At 40.2% G+C, this 16,800-nt stretch overlaps 1 protein-coding gene and 1 pseudogene across 1 annotated transcript; one reads left to right on the top strand and one right to left on the bottom strand.

Annotated features, from left to right (window-relative positions):
- Positions 1-1,757: 1,757 nt before the first annotated feature.
- LOC148691635 (secreted RxLR effector protein 161 pseudogene) lies at positions 1,758-2,486 on the top strand (annotated as a pseudogene).
- An 11,653-nt stretch (positions 2,487-14,139) lies between these two features.
- Positions 14,140-16,594, bottom strand: LOC148691634 (uncharacterized). The gene is made up of 2 exons (XM_088683367.1): positions 15,372-16,594; positions 14,140-14,158 (listed from the first exon to the last, which is right to left on the bottom strand). The coding sequence occupies exons 1-2, from the start codon at positions 16,592-16,594 to the stop codon at positions 14,140-14,142; spliced, it is 1,242 nt and encodes a 413-aa protein (XP_088539493.1).
- Positions 16,595-16,800: the final 206 nt, after the last annotated feature.

Raw genomic sequence — 16,800 nt, 5'->3', positions numbered from 1 at the left:
GAGAGCGTGCCACTGAAATTCTAGGGTTAATCCACACTGACGTATGTGGACCTATGTCTACTACGTCGAGAGGAGGCTTCTCCTACTATATCACATTCACCGACGATCACTCTCGGTTTGGCTATTTGTATCTTATGAAGTACAAGTCAGAATCCTTTGTAAGGTTCAAAGAATTCAAGAATGAAGTTGAGAAGCAAACTGGGAAACAGATAAAGACCTTAAGATCGGATCGAGGGGGTGAATATCTGAGTAACGAGTTCCTAGATTATCTCAAAGAGTGTGGAATTGTATCACAGTGGACTCCACCAGGAACTCCTCAACATAACGGAGTTTCTGAGAGGAGAAACCGAACCTTGATGAACATGGTTCGTTCTATGATGAGTTCCGCTGATCTACCAATATCATTCTGGGGATATGCACTACACACAGCAGCTTATTTGCTAAATGCAGTGCCTTATAAATCTGTTCCACAAACACCATATGAGATATGGTATGGAAAGAAGCCAAGTCTTAAACATCTTAAGATTTGGGGTTGTCCAGCATACGTTAAGAAACAAGATGCTGGAAAGCTTGAAGCGAGATCCATTAAATGCTATTTTGTGGGGTATCCTAAACAAACCTATGGATACGAATTCTATCACCCTGACGACCAGAAAGTCTTTGTCGCCAGAACTGCTATATTCATGGAGGATGAATTAGTTCTTAAAGGAACTAGCAAGATAGAATTGAAGGAAATTAATGAGATTAATGATGAACCACAAACAAGCACTCGACAAGTTGACAACCCTGTTCCTGAACCCCTAGCTCCACGTAGATCTGAACGGGTTAGTAAGCCACCTAGGAGGTATGGCTTAGACAATGACTTTGAGGAATTGCACCTTCTAGGTGACAATGACACAAAGAAGGACCCTAGAGACTACAATGAAGCAATGTCCGACATTGATTCAAAGAGATGGCATGAGGCCATGAAATCCGAGATGGATTCCATGTATCAAAATCAGGTCTGGACTCTTGTAGACCCTCCAGAAGGTATAGTACCTGTTGGAAATAAATGGGTATTCAAGAGGAAGATAGGCGTTGATGGGAACGTGGAGACTTATAAGGCTAGACTAGTAGCCAAGGGTTACAGGCAACGAGAAGGGATTGACTATGAAGAAACTTTCTCTCCTGTAGCCATGATTAAGTCCATTCGGATTTTGCTTGCTATAGCTGCGTACCATGATTATGAAATCTGGCAAATGGACGTGAAGACAGCCTTTCTGAACGGCTACCTAGAGGAAGAGCTTTATATTGCTCAACCCGAAGGTTTCGTGTCCAAGTCTGAAAAGACTAAGGTATGCAAGCTTCAGAGGTCCATTTATGGACTTAAGCAAGCCTCCAGTAGCTGGAACATTCGTTTTGATACTGAAATCAAATCGTTTGGTTTTACTCAAAACGAAGACGACAATTGTGTTTATCAAAAAGTCGTTGGGGAAGCAGTTGTATTCCTAGTGTTATATGTAGATGACATATTACTATTCGGAAATGACACTGCAGTACTTTCTTCTGTAAAAGTGTGGTTGTCCAAAACCTTCCACATGAAAGATTTAGGAGATGCATCTTATGTACTTGGGATAAAGCTCTATCGTGATAGATCCAGAAAATTAATTGGATTATCCCAATCTATGTACATTGATAAGGTGCTAAGTAGGTTCCAGATGGAACAATCTAAGAAAGGTTTTCTTCCTGTGAGACATGGAATTCACCTTTCTAAGTCCATGGGACCTAAGACTCCTGAAGAGATACGGCAAATAAATACTATTCCTTATGCTTCTGCCATAGGAAGTCTCATGTATGCCATGATATGCACAAGGCCTGATATCGCATATGCTGTGAGCATTACTAGTCGATATCAATCTAACCCAGGATCAGAACACTGGGCAGCTGTCAAGACGGTCCTTAAGTACTTAAGAAGAACTAAGGACATGTTCCTCGTTTATGGAGGAGCGACAGAGTTACGAGTGGAAGGCTATACAGACGCAGATTTCCAATCTGACGTCGATGATAGAAGTTCCAACTCCGAATATGTATTCACTCTGAATGGTGGGGCTGTCAGCTGGAAAAGCAAGAAACAAAGTGTAATTGCTGATTCCACGACAGAGGCTGAATATGTCGCTGCAGCTGAAGCCGGCAAAGAAACGTTCTGGATGAAGAAGTTCATCACTGAACTTGGAGTGGTTCCAACCATTACATCACCAGTAACTTTGTACTGTGATAATAATGGGGCGATAGCTCAAGCAAAGGAACCCAGGGCACATCAAAAGAACAAGCATTTTGATAGGTGCTTTAATATCATTAGAAGATATGCTGCCGAGGGGAAAGTTAACATCCTCAAAGTTGCTTCAGCCGATAACGTAGCAGATCCACTAACAAAGCCAATGTCTCAAATCCAGCTTGACCGTCATATGGAAAAGATGGGTATTAGATACATGGGAAGATGGCTTTGAGTGCAAGTGGGAGATTGTTGGAAGTATGCTCACAAAGCCACTCATTTGATGTAATAGCTTTTTGGAATACTTATTGTGTTAAACTTTTATATGTTTAATGAAGGGCAAAACTTATTGTTAATCACTATTTATTGTATCTTGTGTTTAAGCAATAAGGGAATCCAAGGAATGTATTTGATCTAAGAGACAAGTGATTTAAGTTAGTTAAATTAACGAGACCTTTCTCTTATGTTCATTCCTAAAACGTTCCTAGCCATAGGATTGCCAATTGGGCATTGACAATCCGCTAAGGTTAGTATGTGTTCTGTCGACTCAAGCGTGAGTATGAACTAGTCTCAAGTCATTTGGTGTTGGACACTAAGGCAAACACATAGGTGCTCGAAAGAGTAATCGAGTACACTGAACAACGATCAAACGAGAGTTCGAACATACATGTCATGTGAGAACTCAATAGTTGCAATATGCAAAGTAGTCCTTTGACCTGAGGCATCATTGATGTCTAATGGTTAGGTCCTTGATCTTTGATTATGTCAACGGCATTGTTGGGGTCAAGCTATCTAGTCATGTAGGCATATGAATGCACAACAAGGGATCTCTAACCTTCCATGGTGGAAGGAGAATACTCTAAGATATGATTCGAGAGTCTTTGGCCAAAGCATATGAATATGACTTAGGAAGCTTGTTCCAAATCTTATTCAATTGAATCATATAGAGAAGTATCACATTGGATAGTAGACATGAAACAAACTATCACTTAAACAATGTGATTAAGAGTATTGTATTAGAGAAGGACCGTATTGCAATGTAGTTGTAACTGGATAGGTTCTCCAACCACTTCTACTTAGCTTGGGTAACCATGACATGCTGCTAGGCGTCACCCATGGTTTGTGGAAGCCCTAAAGATTAGCAAACACTAATTTTAAGGGAGAATTGAAATGTGGTTTCAATTCACAATCGATCGTTAAGAGTAACATCGCCCACTACCTCGCTAATTGGAACCTAATGGATCGTACACCGAGTAAGGATATAAGTGAAGAAATTATATGAAATGGATAAGCGATTAAATGGTTTAATTGAAGAATGGTCAAGATTAATTAAATAGTTAATTAATTATACGAAACGTTCGTATTGGGCGTTTAAGTTAGTTTTGGGCTTCGGGGCACAAAAACGTTTTGGTCCACAAGGCCCATTATGTTTAAGTTGTATGACAACTAAAACAAAATGGGCAATTAAGCCCAATAACACTTGAAGGGCCGGCCATATCAAGGGTAGTGGGAACTTGCTTAATTGCAAGTTTGCCACTAACCTAAGAGATGAAGTATAAAGTCATCTTTATAGCTTTGTTTCTAATTAAGGTTTTCTAATTGAATTTGGGTGAAACATATTCTCTCATTTTCTACATAGAGGCCGGCCACTTAGGGGAGGAACATCTAGCAATCTTTTCTTCCCTAAGTCATCCATTTCATCTTCACACTACATCTTTGGTGTGGAGACTTAGAGACACCAAACCTTTGGTGTTTTGGAGAAAAAATCCTCAAATCCTCAAAGAAGAAAAGGAGCACTAAAAGGGAGGAAATCACAAGGAAGATCCAAGGAGCAAGGAGGTGACTTGAAGGCCCTCCACTTGGGTGAATCCCTTGTGCAATCAAGGATGAGCTTCAAGGGTAAAGAATCTCAAAATTCTTATTCTCTTTAATATTGTTAAAGAGTCTTATGGTTCACCATATACTAGGCTTTGAAAGTCATGGGTTTTATGAATTGTTTTTGAATGCATGCCTACTTTAAAGTGTTATTAGTTTGCATATGTATTCAAATGTTCTTACATGTTCTTAGCTAGGACAAAATTTTTCCTTTATTGGCTTGGTGACGTGGATGTACGTATATAGTTCTAAATTATTATTTTTTCCACTAAGTAATTATATTGTACTCGACGTCACGAGCGCGTTGATGTGAGTTAGGGTCGAACCGGAGTTGTAACGAGAAAGTTACGATTAGTAATGCGCGTAAATGGGTAAGTTGCAGACCAATTATTTTGGGCTCCTACCTCCTTGGGCCCAATTAGGTTTTATTTTCTTTCTTCTTTCTACCAATCCCGTAACCCCTACACACACGTGCAACCTTCTTCTCTCTTCTGTTCTCGAAAATTCCTTCCGTCCGTACAACCGAGAGCACTTACCCTCAAACTAAACCAAAACTCTAAGGATCGAGCTTAATGTTTCAAGATTCCTACTCATCTCGAGCTCTAGAATCTGGTGATACCTTTTGTTTGGTGATTTGTGATAGGAGCATATTCATGCGACTTAATTAGCTTGTTCTCGTGCATTTATGTTGTGTTTACTTATCTATGTTAGTGTTTAAGGCCACTTTTGTGTATTTTCAGATTATAAGGCCAAAGTGTGCAAGAAGATGCAAATTGGAGCCTTTTGGAGCGAAAGAGGAATGAATGAGTTGAAGACGTGAAGAAACGACGAATTCCTATTCCAACGATGAATTCTTACCAAAACGAGGAATCCTACTCAAACAAGGTTTCCTATTTTAGGAAAGTTAACCCAAAGTTTCCCGTTTTGGTAACCTTTCCTAATCTTAAACGTCCGTATTTTCTAGCCATTTTGTAACCCTAGGCCGTAGCATCCATCTCCCATATTCTATTCCATCCGTAGCCACCATATCCCATTTATTCTAATCAGCCACAATTTTTCATTCCATTCATTATTCACCTTTTTCTCCATTCCATCCACAAATTCATCATACATGCCATTCCTTTGTTTTTTAGCCGCATGCACCCATACACCATAATTGGCAAGCCGTGCAGTCCATAACCTAATTAATTTCACAAACAGCCGCATATTATAACCTAAAAACCATGCAGCCACAAAATATCATTTTTCTTCTCTGCCGTGGCCCCCCCCATTAATCATTCAACCTAATACAATAATCACCCAATATATCATATAATTCCTTGCTGCCGCAAGACATCTCCATACCCTAACACATTCCAGCCGCAACACCTTCCCACATATAAACATCAGCCGCACCATTCTCCCATTATTCCAATCTGCCGCAGCCATCATTCTGTCCCCAAAAACTGTCCAGCCGTGCATTCCTACCCTACTCCATAATTCCCAACCTGTCAGCCGTGCCTTTCCCCATCACAGCCGCAGCAACCTTTTCAATTCCAGCCGCAACTTCAAGCCATTTTTCCAACCTGCCGCAGCCTTTCTCCACCCTTCCAGCCACCATACCAACCTTCCTCCATCACTCCACCACCTTACCGCACCACCACACTACCCTAAACCCATTCCCAAACCAGAAAATCAACCAAAAACACCATTTAACCTCACTGTCGCAGCAAGGAGAAGAGGAAAGAGGAGCTTCGACGCGCAGAAATTCAAGTGGATTCGTTGGGCGTTCTAGGTGTAATCAATCCTTTGTGCTTTATGTTTAAATTCAATTGTATTTCTCTTTTTGCGAATATGAGAGGCTAAATCCCCCTAGTTAGCTAGGGGGTGATTCAAAACCATGTGTATGCTTGCAATATGAATTGATTACTTTTAGTTGGAATTTCATGAATGATTGATTCAATTCGTTTAACTGTGTGATTGATAACTTGTTTGTGTATGTTTATTGAGAGTGCACGCTTAATGTTCATGCATGAATTTGACGCTAGAATATAAGTGAGTTTCACCTAATAGTTATGAACTTATATTCACAAGTAGTGGAGGTTGCTTATAAACAATCGCGTTAAATGAATTCTTGGCACTAGTTTCATGCTCATCATAGTAACGAATGCCTCATCAATACTTATAGTTTTCATGATGCTTAATGATCTTTGATTGTATCTTTATTGTGCTTTTCACGTAAAGGACTTTTGGAGAATGTTTTGAATTGCGTTGCGCTAACCCATCCAATTCATTAACTTAAGGAGAACTTGACGGTTAATTTAAGCGGACCTAATTAACCCGGGGTGTTGAGTTTCATAATTTATCGAAAGACCAACTGAAAATCATTTTGTATGCAAGTGTAACATGTGTGGAGAAGAACCTTCTAGCTAGCATTCATTCCATATTTCATCACATTCATATTTAAATTCTGTCTTTAAATTACAATTTGTGCATTTAATTTATTTTCGTCAAAATCTCAATCCCCCTTTACCGTAGTGTCTAATTTAGTTAGAAAGTGTCTTAATTCGTGTTTATAAGTGTTTTGTATTCTTTGAGTCTTTTGGTTTGTTTTAGTGTTTTATTGTTTAGTTTTGCATTCTTTGAGTCTAGTTTAGTGTTTTTAACGTTTGTTTTACGTTTTTGAGTCAGTGTCCAAGTGATTTAGTAATCCCTCCTAATCCCCGGTCTAGAACGATCCCTACTTGCATCTTTACTACAATTGTCACAAGAGGGTTTTAATTTGTGTGCTTACTTAGTTCGCATCAAATTTTTGGCAAATTAAAACCCTCTTGTGACAATTGTAGTAAAGATGCAAGTAGGGATCGTTCTAGACCGGGGATTAGGAGGGATTACTAAATCACTTGGACACTGACTCAAAAACGTAAAACAAACGTTAAAAACACTAAACTAGACTCAAAGAATGCAAAACTAAACAATAAAACACTAAAACAAACCAAAAGACTCAAAGAATACAAAACACTTATAAACACGAATTAAGACACTTTCTAACTAAATTAGACACTACGGTAAAGGGGGATTGAGATTTTGACGAAAATAAATTAAATGCACAAATTGTAATTTAAAGACAGAATTTAAATATGAATGTGATGAAATATGGAATGAATGCTAGCTAGAAGGTTCTTCTCCACACATGTTACACTTGCATACAAAATGATTTTCAGTTGGTCTTTCGATAAATTATGAAACTCAATACCCCGGGTTAATTAGGTCCGCTTAAATTAACCGTCAAGTTCTCCTTAAGTTAATGAATTGGATGGGTTAGCGCAACGCAATTCAAAACATTCTCCAAAAGTCCTTTACGTGAAAAGCACAATAAAGATACAATCAAAGATCATTAAGCATCATGAAAACTATAAGTATTGACGAGGCATTCGTTACTATGATGAGCATGAAACTAGTGCCAAGAATTCATTTAACGCGATTGTTTATAAGCAACCTCCACTACTTGTGAATATAAGTTCATAACTATTAGGTGAAACTCACTTATATTCTAGCGTCAAATTCATGCATGAACATTAAGCGTGCACTCTCAATAAACATACACAAACAAGTTATCAATCACACAGTTAAACGAATTGAATCAATCATTCATGAAATTCCAACTAAAAGTAATCAATTCATATTGCAAGCATACACATGGTTTTGAATCACCCCCTAGCTAACTAGGGGGATTTAGCCTCTCATATTCGCAAAAAGAGAAATACAATTGAATTTAAACATAAAGCACAAAGGATTGATTACACCTAGAACGCCCAACGAATCCACTTGAATTTCTGCGCGTCGAAGCTCCTCTTTCCTCTTCTCCTTGCTGCGACAGTGAGGTTAAATGGTGTTTTTGGTTGATTTTCTGGTTTGGGAATGGGTTTAGGGTAGTGTGGTGGTGCGGCAAGGTGGTGGAGTGATGGAGGAAGGTTGGTATGGTGGCTGGAAGGGTGGAGAAAGGCTGCGGCAGGTTGGAAAAATGGCTTGAAGTTGCGGCTGGAATTGAAAAGGTTGCTGCGGCTGTGATGGGGAAAGGCACGGCTGACAGGTTGGGAATTATGGAGTAGGGTAGGAATGCACGGCTGGACAGTTTTTGGGGACAGAATGATGGCTGCGGCAGATTGGAATAATGGGAGAATGGTGCGGCTGATGTTTATATGTGGGAAGGTGTTGCGGCTGGAATGTGTTAGGGTATGGAGATGTCTTGCGGCAGCAAGGAATTATATGATATATTGGGTGATTATTGTATTAGGTTGAATGATTAATGGGGGGGGCCACGGCAGAGAAGAAAAATGATATTTTGTGGCTGCATGGTTTTTAGGTTATAATATGCGGCTGTTTGTGAAATTAATTAGGTTATGGACTGCACGGCTTGCCAATTATGGTGTATGGGTGCATGCGGCTAAAAAACAAAGGAATGGCATGTATGATGAATTTGTGGATGGAATGGAGAAAAAGGTGAATAATGAATGGAATGAAAAATTGTGGCTGATTAGAATAAATGGGATATGGTGGCTACGGATGGAATAGAATATGGGAGATGGATGCTACGGCCTAGGGTTACAAAATGGCTAGAAAATACGGACGTTTAAGATTAGGAAAGGTTACCAAAACGGGAAACTTTGGGTTAACTTTCCTAAAATAGGAAACCTTGTTTGAGTAGGATTCCTCGTTTTGGTAAGAATTCATCGTTGGAATAGGAATTCGTCGTTTCTTCACGTCTTCAACTCATTCATTCCTCTTTCGCTCCAAAAGGCTCCAATTTGCATCTTCTTGCACACTTTGGCCTTATAATCTGAAAATACACAAAAGTGGCCTTAAACACTAACATAGATAAGTAAACACAACATAAATGCACGAGAACAAGCTAATTAAGTCGCATGAATATGCTCCTATCAAATTCCCCCACACTTAACTTTTGCTAGTCCTCGAGCAAAACAAAACAACTAAAGAAAACAAGACGAAACAACAAACAAAACATAACCTAAACCTTCCAACGTTTGCCTCAGGGATTTCCAATGAAACATGACATGTCAAAAATCATTACTCACATAGCTTTTAGTCTTACTTCCCCTTAAGCACATCCTTAATCATAGTCACCATTCACTAGTTCGCATTTAATCAAATAAAACACATTTTGAATGTAGTAACATGCCTTAGAGAATTCCCTCAATTCCTCACTAGTTATGCACTCAATTTTCACTCAGATTTTCTGACTACACACCCTACACTAGTTATATGTGAGAAGATTGATGTGAACATGAAAGACTAGTACTCACATATGTTATAACCAAGAAAGCAATTTCTAGAGTAATTAAACGTGTTTGGATATGATCTCATGAATGGAATGCTACTACTTAGATGCGAGAACCAGTGACACCATATGCTCATACCAAATTCAAACTCCACAATTGAAATGCACAACACTCAAGATAGAAGTCAAGGGTTGTAACGGGGCTTGGGGTATTGGCTAACAAGGAAAGGTAGGGATAAACAAAAGTTCTTTAAGCAATAGTGAGTAAAGTAAAGAAATTAAGACCTAGAATTCCCTTAGAATGCAGAAATCAACTTTTAAACAAATAGGGAAGATTCAAACAACTCTTAGGGCCTAATTCATTGTTTTGGGCCCTTACTTCAACAACCAATACTTTGGAACTCTTTTTCACTTTTTTTTTTTTTTTTTTTTTTTATTCTTTTTTTCTCTTTTTTTTTTCTTTCTTTCTTTCTTTCTTTTTTTTTTTTTTTTTTTTTTTTTTTTTTTTTTTTTAACCGTGCCTATGGCACATAAACTCACATCAATAATCTTTCCCCCACACTTATTTCCTGCAACACATTACTCAAAAGGAATTCATTGCTTACTATGCTTCAAGAACAAGGGTAAGGATGGTCCTAATCTAGGCTAGGTGAAGATAATGCGGGTTACAAAGAATATGGGCTAACACGGCTCAATGGGGTTAAACTTAAACACAAAATGAGTGAAGGGCACATGGCTGTTTGGCTATGGTGGTGGTCACTACACAACTTCATCTTGAATATGTGTTATGCATATCAATGACATGCTTTGAATGAAATGGGCATGAGTTCTAGCATTTGGAACTAAGTGATAAAACGCCTTCTAAGTAGTAACCAAGCAATGAATAATGAGATCATGCAACGACTTTAGAAAACAATAATGCACAGATTTTAACTCTCCAAATAACGTTTAGGCTCAAGTCTCACAGGGATGTAGCGTTAGTTTGAGTTCCTTCCTTCAAGCATGTTACAAAAACTGATTTTTATCATTTGTGATTACATGTGAATTCGTAAACTATAACTACAAACAAGCATAAACCAAGAGTATATCAAACGTCCAACCATGTTTGTAACTTTCTTTAACCATCATGCAATTAAAAACCAAATCCTCATCATTGTGTTGGAAGGTGACCTACGACACAAACAAACACACAAAAACAACTCTTTTTGGGTTTTTCAAAACAATTTTTCAAATTTTTATGGTATTTTCGGATTTTTAAGACAACCAACTCTAAAACACCCTAAAATAGCTTAAAAACACTTAAAAACAGCAAAGAACAAGTTTAAACATGTTAGGTGGTAATACCCTACGAATTTCATGCACAAATATCTCAAAACAGAATGTTACCCCCCCACACTTAAACTAAACATTGTCCTCAATGTTTTAAACACAATTAAAAACATTACACAAAGCATAAAGTAAGCAACAAAGGGAAGGGTTTAGGGACGCAAATCTGAGTGTGGAGCGATTCCCAAGTTCTTCCTTTGTTGATGGCATGGGTTGCCTCCCAAGTAGCGCTTGCTTTAACGTCTTCCAGCCGGACGATGCCACATTGCTCAACCTTCATAGGAACCCACGGCATAGTGGGTTGTCTCCTCCACATCATGTTCTACAAAGCTCTCGTAGTAAGGCTTCAAGCGATGCCCATTCACCTTGAACTCTTGACCTGTTTTGAAACTACGAACTTGGACTGCACCATGAGGAAAAACATTAGTAATAACAAAGGGTCCAAACCAACGTGAACGTAGCTTACCCGGAAATAAACGAAGACGAGAATTAAACAACAACACTTTTTGTCCAACAGAGAAGGACTTTGTGCGAATCATCTTGTCATGAAAGGCCTTCGTCTTTTCCTTGTAAAGTCGAGCATTCTCGTAAGCGTCATTCCGTATTTCCTCAAGTTCATTCAATTGAAGCTTACGATGAATTCCCGCCTCGTCTAAATCCATGTTGAACTTCCTCACGGCCCAATGAGCCTTGTGCTCCAACTCCACAGGTAAGTGACATGGTTTACCATACACAAGCCGAAAGGGGGACATTCCTATGGGTGTTTTGTAGGCGGTCCTATAAGCCCACAATGCATCCTCTAACCTCAAGCTCCAATCTTTTCTTCTTGGCCCAACCGTCTTCTCAAGAATCTGTTTTACCTCCCGATTCGACACCTCGGCTTGCCCGCTTGTTTGAGGATGATAGGGTGTAGAAACCCTATGCGTCACGTTATACTTCTTGAGCAGTGCCTCGATTGTGCGATTGCAAAAATGAGAACCTCCATCACTTATAAGGACTCGAGGCATTCCAAACCTAGCAAAAATGTTAGACTTCACAAAATCTGCAACCACTTTTGAATCATTAGTCCGGGTGGCTTTTGCTTCCACCCATTTGGAAACATAATCCACTGCCAACAAGATATAAAGAAAACCATGTGATGAAGGAAAAGGACCCATAAAATCAATTCCCCACACATCAAATATTTCAACAGAAAGTATAGGGTGTTGTGGCATTTGATCCTTAACACTTATATTACCCATTCGTTGACAACGATCACATGTAAGGCAAAATGTCCTAGCATCCCTAAAAATGGTTGGCCAATAAAACCCACATTCTAAGACTTTACGGGCAGTACGTTGGGTGCCAAAATGTCCCCCACATGCATATGAATGACAGAATGTTAAAATAGATTGAAACTCAGATTCATTCACACAACGTCGTACAATCTGATCGGGACAAAATTTCCAAAGATATGGGTCATCCCAAACATAACACTTAGCATCCTTTTTAAGCTTATCACATTGATTCCTATTAAATGTGCTAGGGGTATGTTTAGTTACCAAAAAGTTCACCAAATCTGCATACCAAGGCTCACTTACCTGGATAGACATTAATTGCTCATCGGGAAAGGTTTCAGAAATTGGCGTTGCTTCCTCATGTATCATCCGACTCAGGTGGTCAACCACCACATTCTCCACGCCCTTCTTATCCCGAATCTCAATGTCAAACTCTTGTAAGAGCAAAAGCCATCGAATTAGTCTAGGCTTGGCCTCCTTCTTCGTGAGCAAATACTTGAGAGCTGCATGATCAGTAAAAATAATAACTTTAGTCCCAAGTAAGTACGACCGAAACTTATCTAATGCAAATACCACAGCAAGTAATTCTTTTTCAGTGGTTGAGTAATTTAATTGAGCATCATTTAATGTTCTAGACGCATAATAAATAACATGAGGTTGTTTGTCCTTTCGCTGCCCCAAAACAGCACCAATCGCATAGTCCGAAGCATCGCACATCAACTCGAATGGAAGGCTCCAATCTGGGGGTGTGATAATGGGAGCCGAAGTGAGAGCCTCCTTGAGGTGCTTGAATGCCGTGGAGCATGCATCATCAAACTCAAACGCCACCTCTTTTTGCAGCAATCGGCATAGTGGCTGTGCAATCTTTGAGAAATCCTTTATGAACCACCTATAAAAACCTGCATGACCAAGAAACGAACGAACCTCTCTAACCGAAGTTGGAGCGGGTAAGTGACGAACAAGGTCTACCTTAGATTTATCTACTTCAATGCCTTTTTCAGAAATAATATGTCCTAAAACAATACCTTGTTTAACCATGAAGTGACATTTTTCCCAATTAAGCACAAGATTTGTTTCAACACAACGATTCAAAATCAAACTAAGATTACTCAAACAACCATCAAATGAATTACCAAACACACTGAAATCATCCATAAAAACCTCAATAATTTTCTCGACATAATCAGAAAATATGCTCATCATGCATCTTTGAAATGTAGCAGGTGCATTACATAAACCAAATGGCATGCGACGATAAGCAAATGTACCAAAGGGACATGTAAAAGTGGTCTTTTCTTGATCATCCGGGGCAATCACAATTTGGTTATAACCAGAATATCCATCAAGAAAACAATAAAATGAATGACCCGCTAACCTTTCCAACATTTGATCTAAGAACGGCAATGGGAAGTGGTCCTTCCTTGTGGTGGCGTTTATCTTCCTATAATCAGTGCATACGCGCCAACCAGTTTGGATTCGAGTGGGCACTAGCTCATTCTCCGCGTTCTCCACAACCGTTACTCCAGATTTCTTCGGCACACATTGGATCGGTGACACCCACTTACTATCCGAGATAGGATAGATAACTCCACAATCTAACAGCTTGATTATTTCCTTCTTCACAACTTCCATCATCGGAGGGTTAAGACGGCGTTGAGCCTCTCTAGTTGGTTTGGCCCCCTCCTCAAGAAATATATGATGCATACATGTGGCGGGACTAATACCTTTGATATCGGCCAACGTCCACCCTATGGCAGATTTGAACTCCTTCAACACACGCACTAGTTTGTCCTCTTCTTGTGCCGTGAGTGATGAAGAAATGATGGCCGGTAATGTCTCCTCTTCCCGCAAGAAAATGTACTTCAAATGGCCCGGTAGTGGTTTGAGATCAAGGGTAGGTGCCTGAACTATGGATGGTAACAACTTGTTAGTCGAAACGGGAATCGACTCAATTTTAGAAAACTTACCCTCGTACCTAGGAAGTGACTCTAGGGCAGCCACCAACTCCATACATTCCTCACTAGGGGCCACGGCATGGGAGGACTCTTGTATGCCGTGGCCTAGCAAAAGCTCCCCTCCCTTGGTTTTGAGCTCCATGCTCCTTGTAATGACGTTTTCAAGCGCATCGGCATTCAAATCTTCCATATATCCCTGCGCCAAAGAATCAATTACATCAATGGAGAAACATGAGTGATCCTCACTAGGATACTTAATAGAATCTGAAAGACTAAAATTAACAACTTCCCCATCAAATTCCATGGATAATGTTCCATTAAACACGTCAATCTTCGTCCTCGCCGTCTTCATGAATGGCCGGCCTAGTAGGATTGGCAACGAAGGGGCATGGTCAGATTCATCCATCTCGAGCACATAGAAGTCCGCCGGAAAGATTAAACCTTTTACCTGCACTAACACATCTTCCAAAACTCCCTTTGGATAAGCGTTAGATCTATCGGCCAATTGTATTATTACACCATCATTTTTCAATGCTCCTAAATTCATAGATGCATAAATGGAATATGGCATAACATTTATAGAAGCACCTAAATCAAGCATGGCAGATTCAAATCTAGTATTCCCAATGACACAAGGAATGGTAAAACTACCTGGATCCTTGCATTTGGGAGGTAGTTTGCGTTGCAAGATGGCAGAGACATTTTCACCTACCTTTACCACTTCCTTGGTTGACATCCTCTTCCTTGTGGTGCAAAGCTCCTTTAAAAACTTGGCATACCTCAGGACTTGCTTTATTGCATCCAAAAGGGGTATGTTTACTTGCACTTTCCGAAACGTCTCAAGGATGTCCTTTTCGGCTTCTTCTTTCTTCGTTTGCCTGAACCTACTAGGAAAAGGAACATTTGAAGGGAAATCATTAGTAGGAACTGAATTTAACACATTTTTACCTTTATTGGCAGAATTGGGCAGAGTTGGGACCATTGAGACTTGCGGCAAAGGTATGTCCACCTTTGCCGTGGGCAACCTTGTTTCTTCCTTTTCAATTCTTCGTTTTTCATCCTCTTCGGGGCTTGATGATGATGGTGTAGGACCTGCCCCGACTTCTTTTCCACTTCTCAAAAGTATGGCCTTTGCGCTTTCGAAACCTCCCTTCGGATTTGGAATGGTGGAACTAGGGAGTTGTCCGGGATCTCGAAACTTACCTACAAACTCGGCAATCTGCCCAATTTGTTTCTCAAGTTGATCCACCCTCTTATCTTGGTTTTGCATAGCCTTCGCTTGATCTTCCTGCCCATTAGACAACTTAGTTAGTATTTTAAGAAGTGCATCACTGTCAAGAGACGTACCTGAGGCACTTGGGCCGGATTGGGCTTGATTTTGGGGTGGGCCGTAGGGTTTAGGAAAGAACCCCGGGGGTTGTTGCCTAAAGCCTCCTTGGTTCTGAGGTTGCTGGGAATCCCTCCACTTGAAATTTGGGTGGTCTCGCCACCCCGGATTATACGTGTTGGAGTACGGATCATGTCTTGACTGATTTTGGCTTTGAAACCCAATGGTATTCGCACTCTCCCATCCGCCATTCTCAATGAGTTGAGGACACTTTTCGGAGGCATGTCCTTGAATAGAACATACGCCACATACCACAGGTCCTTGCATCTTCATTCCCTCGGCCATCTGTGAAACAATAGAAGTAAGATTAGCCAATTGTGAATGAAGATCGGACGTTGAACTTACCTCATGTACTTGGTGCCGTGGAGGTCCTCTTTGGCCTACTCCCTCATACTGTTGAGCATTCAATGCTCGGTTCGCAATCAAAACCTTGGCCGCCATGGGTGTCTTGTCCACCAATGCTCCACCCGCCGATGCGTCAAGCATTTGTCGTTCAATTGGCAGGAACCCCTCGTAGAAGTATTGCAGAAGCAACTCCTCCTTCATCTGGTGCTGTGGACAAGAAGCAACAAGAGATTTAAAACGTTCGTAATACGTAGGAAAAGACTCACCATCTTCTTGCTGTATACCACTTATCCTTTTTCGTAAAAGGATGATTCGAGAAGTTGGGAAAAACTTCTCCAGAAAGGCCCTCTTCATGCTCTCCCACGATGTGACGGTTCCGGGAGCTAACTCATATAACCAATCTTTGGCTTTATCCATCAAAGAGAATGGAAAAGCCTTCATCTTCAATATGCTTCCATCGACGTTGACGGGAGTCATACTAGAGCAAACTACTTCAAATTCTTTCAAATGTTTGTTAGGATCTTCCATGGACAAGCCATGGTATTTAGGAATATGATGAAGTAAACTTGACTTTAATTCAAACTCATCCGTCTTACCTTGGGCAGGTGGGGGGTATTGAATGCACAAGGGTGCGGCATTATCCAAACCTGAGGCGGAAAGCTCCTTAAGTGTCCGGGTGTCTACAGCCATTTCTTGTGGCTCTTCAAATACCCTTGCTGTGGGTTCCTCAAAGATCCTTGCCGTGGCCTCTTCTTCCTCTTCTTGGCCTTGTTCGTCAAGCTCATGTTCCGGGCTTGGCGGATTTGATTCGTGATGCTTCTTCCTTCGTCTCAAAGTTCTCTCAAAGTCACTGTCAAAGTCTGAGATCTGCTCACGAATCGGTTGAGAACTCCGAGTCATGCACTAGTACCTAAAACAAGGAAAACAAAATTAGGTCAGAAACTTAACAAAAATAAAATAAACAGAAAATACAATCCAAGGGATTAGCAACTTGACTTCGAGAATTCAAGATTCCATAAACTTCGGCGAGGAGCTAAACTACTTTGACGTGATCGTGGGATTTATCTAAGGATTTAAGACTCGTGGTAGTGCCTATACAACTTCCT

The sequence above is a fragment of the Pyrus communis genome, chromosome 13 (genome assembly GCF_041283825.1).
Source record: "Pyrus communis isolate YQ-2024b chromosome 13, ASM4128382v1, whole genome shotgun sequence".
NCBI lineage: Eukaryota > Viridiplantae > Streptophyta > Magnoliopsida > Rosales > Rosaceae > Pyrus > Pyrus communis.
This window is presented reverse-complemented; position numbering and strand designations above follow the sequence as displayed.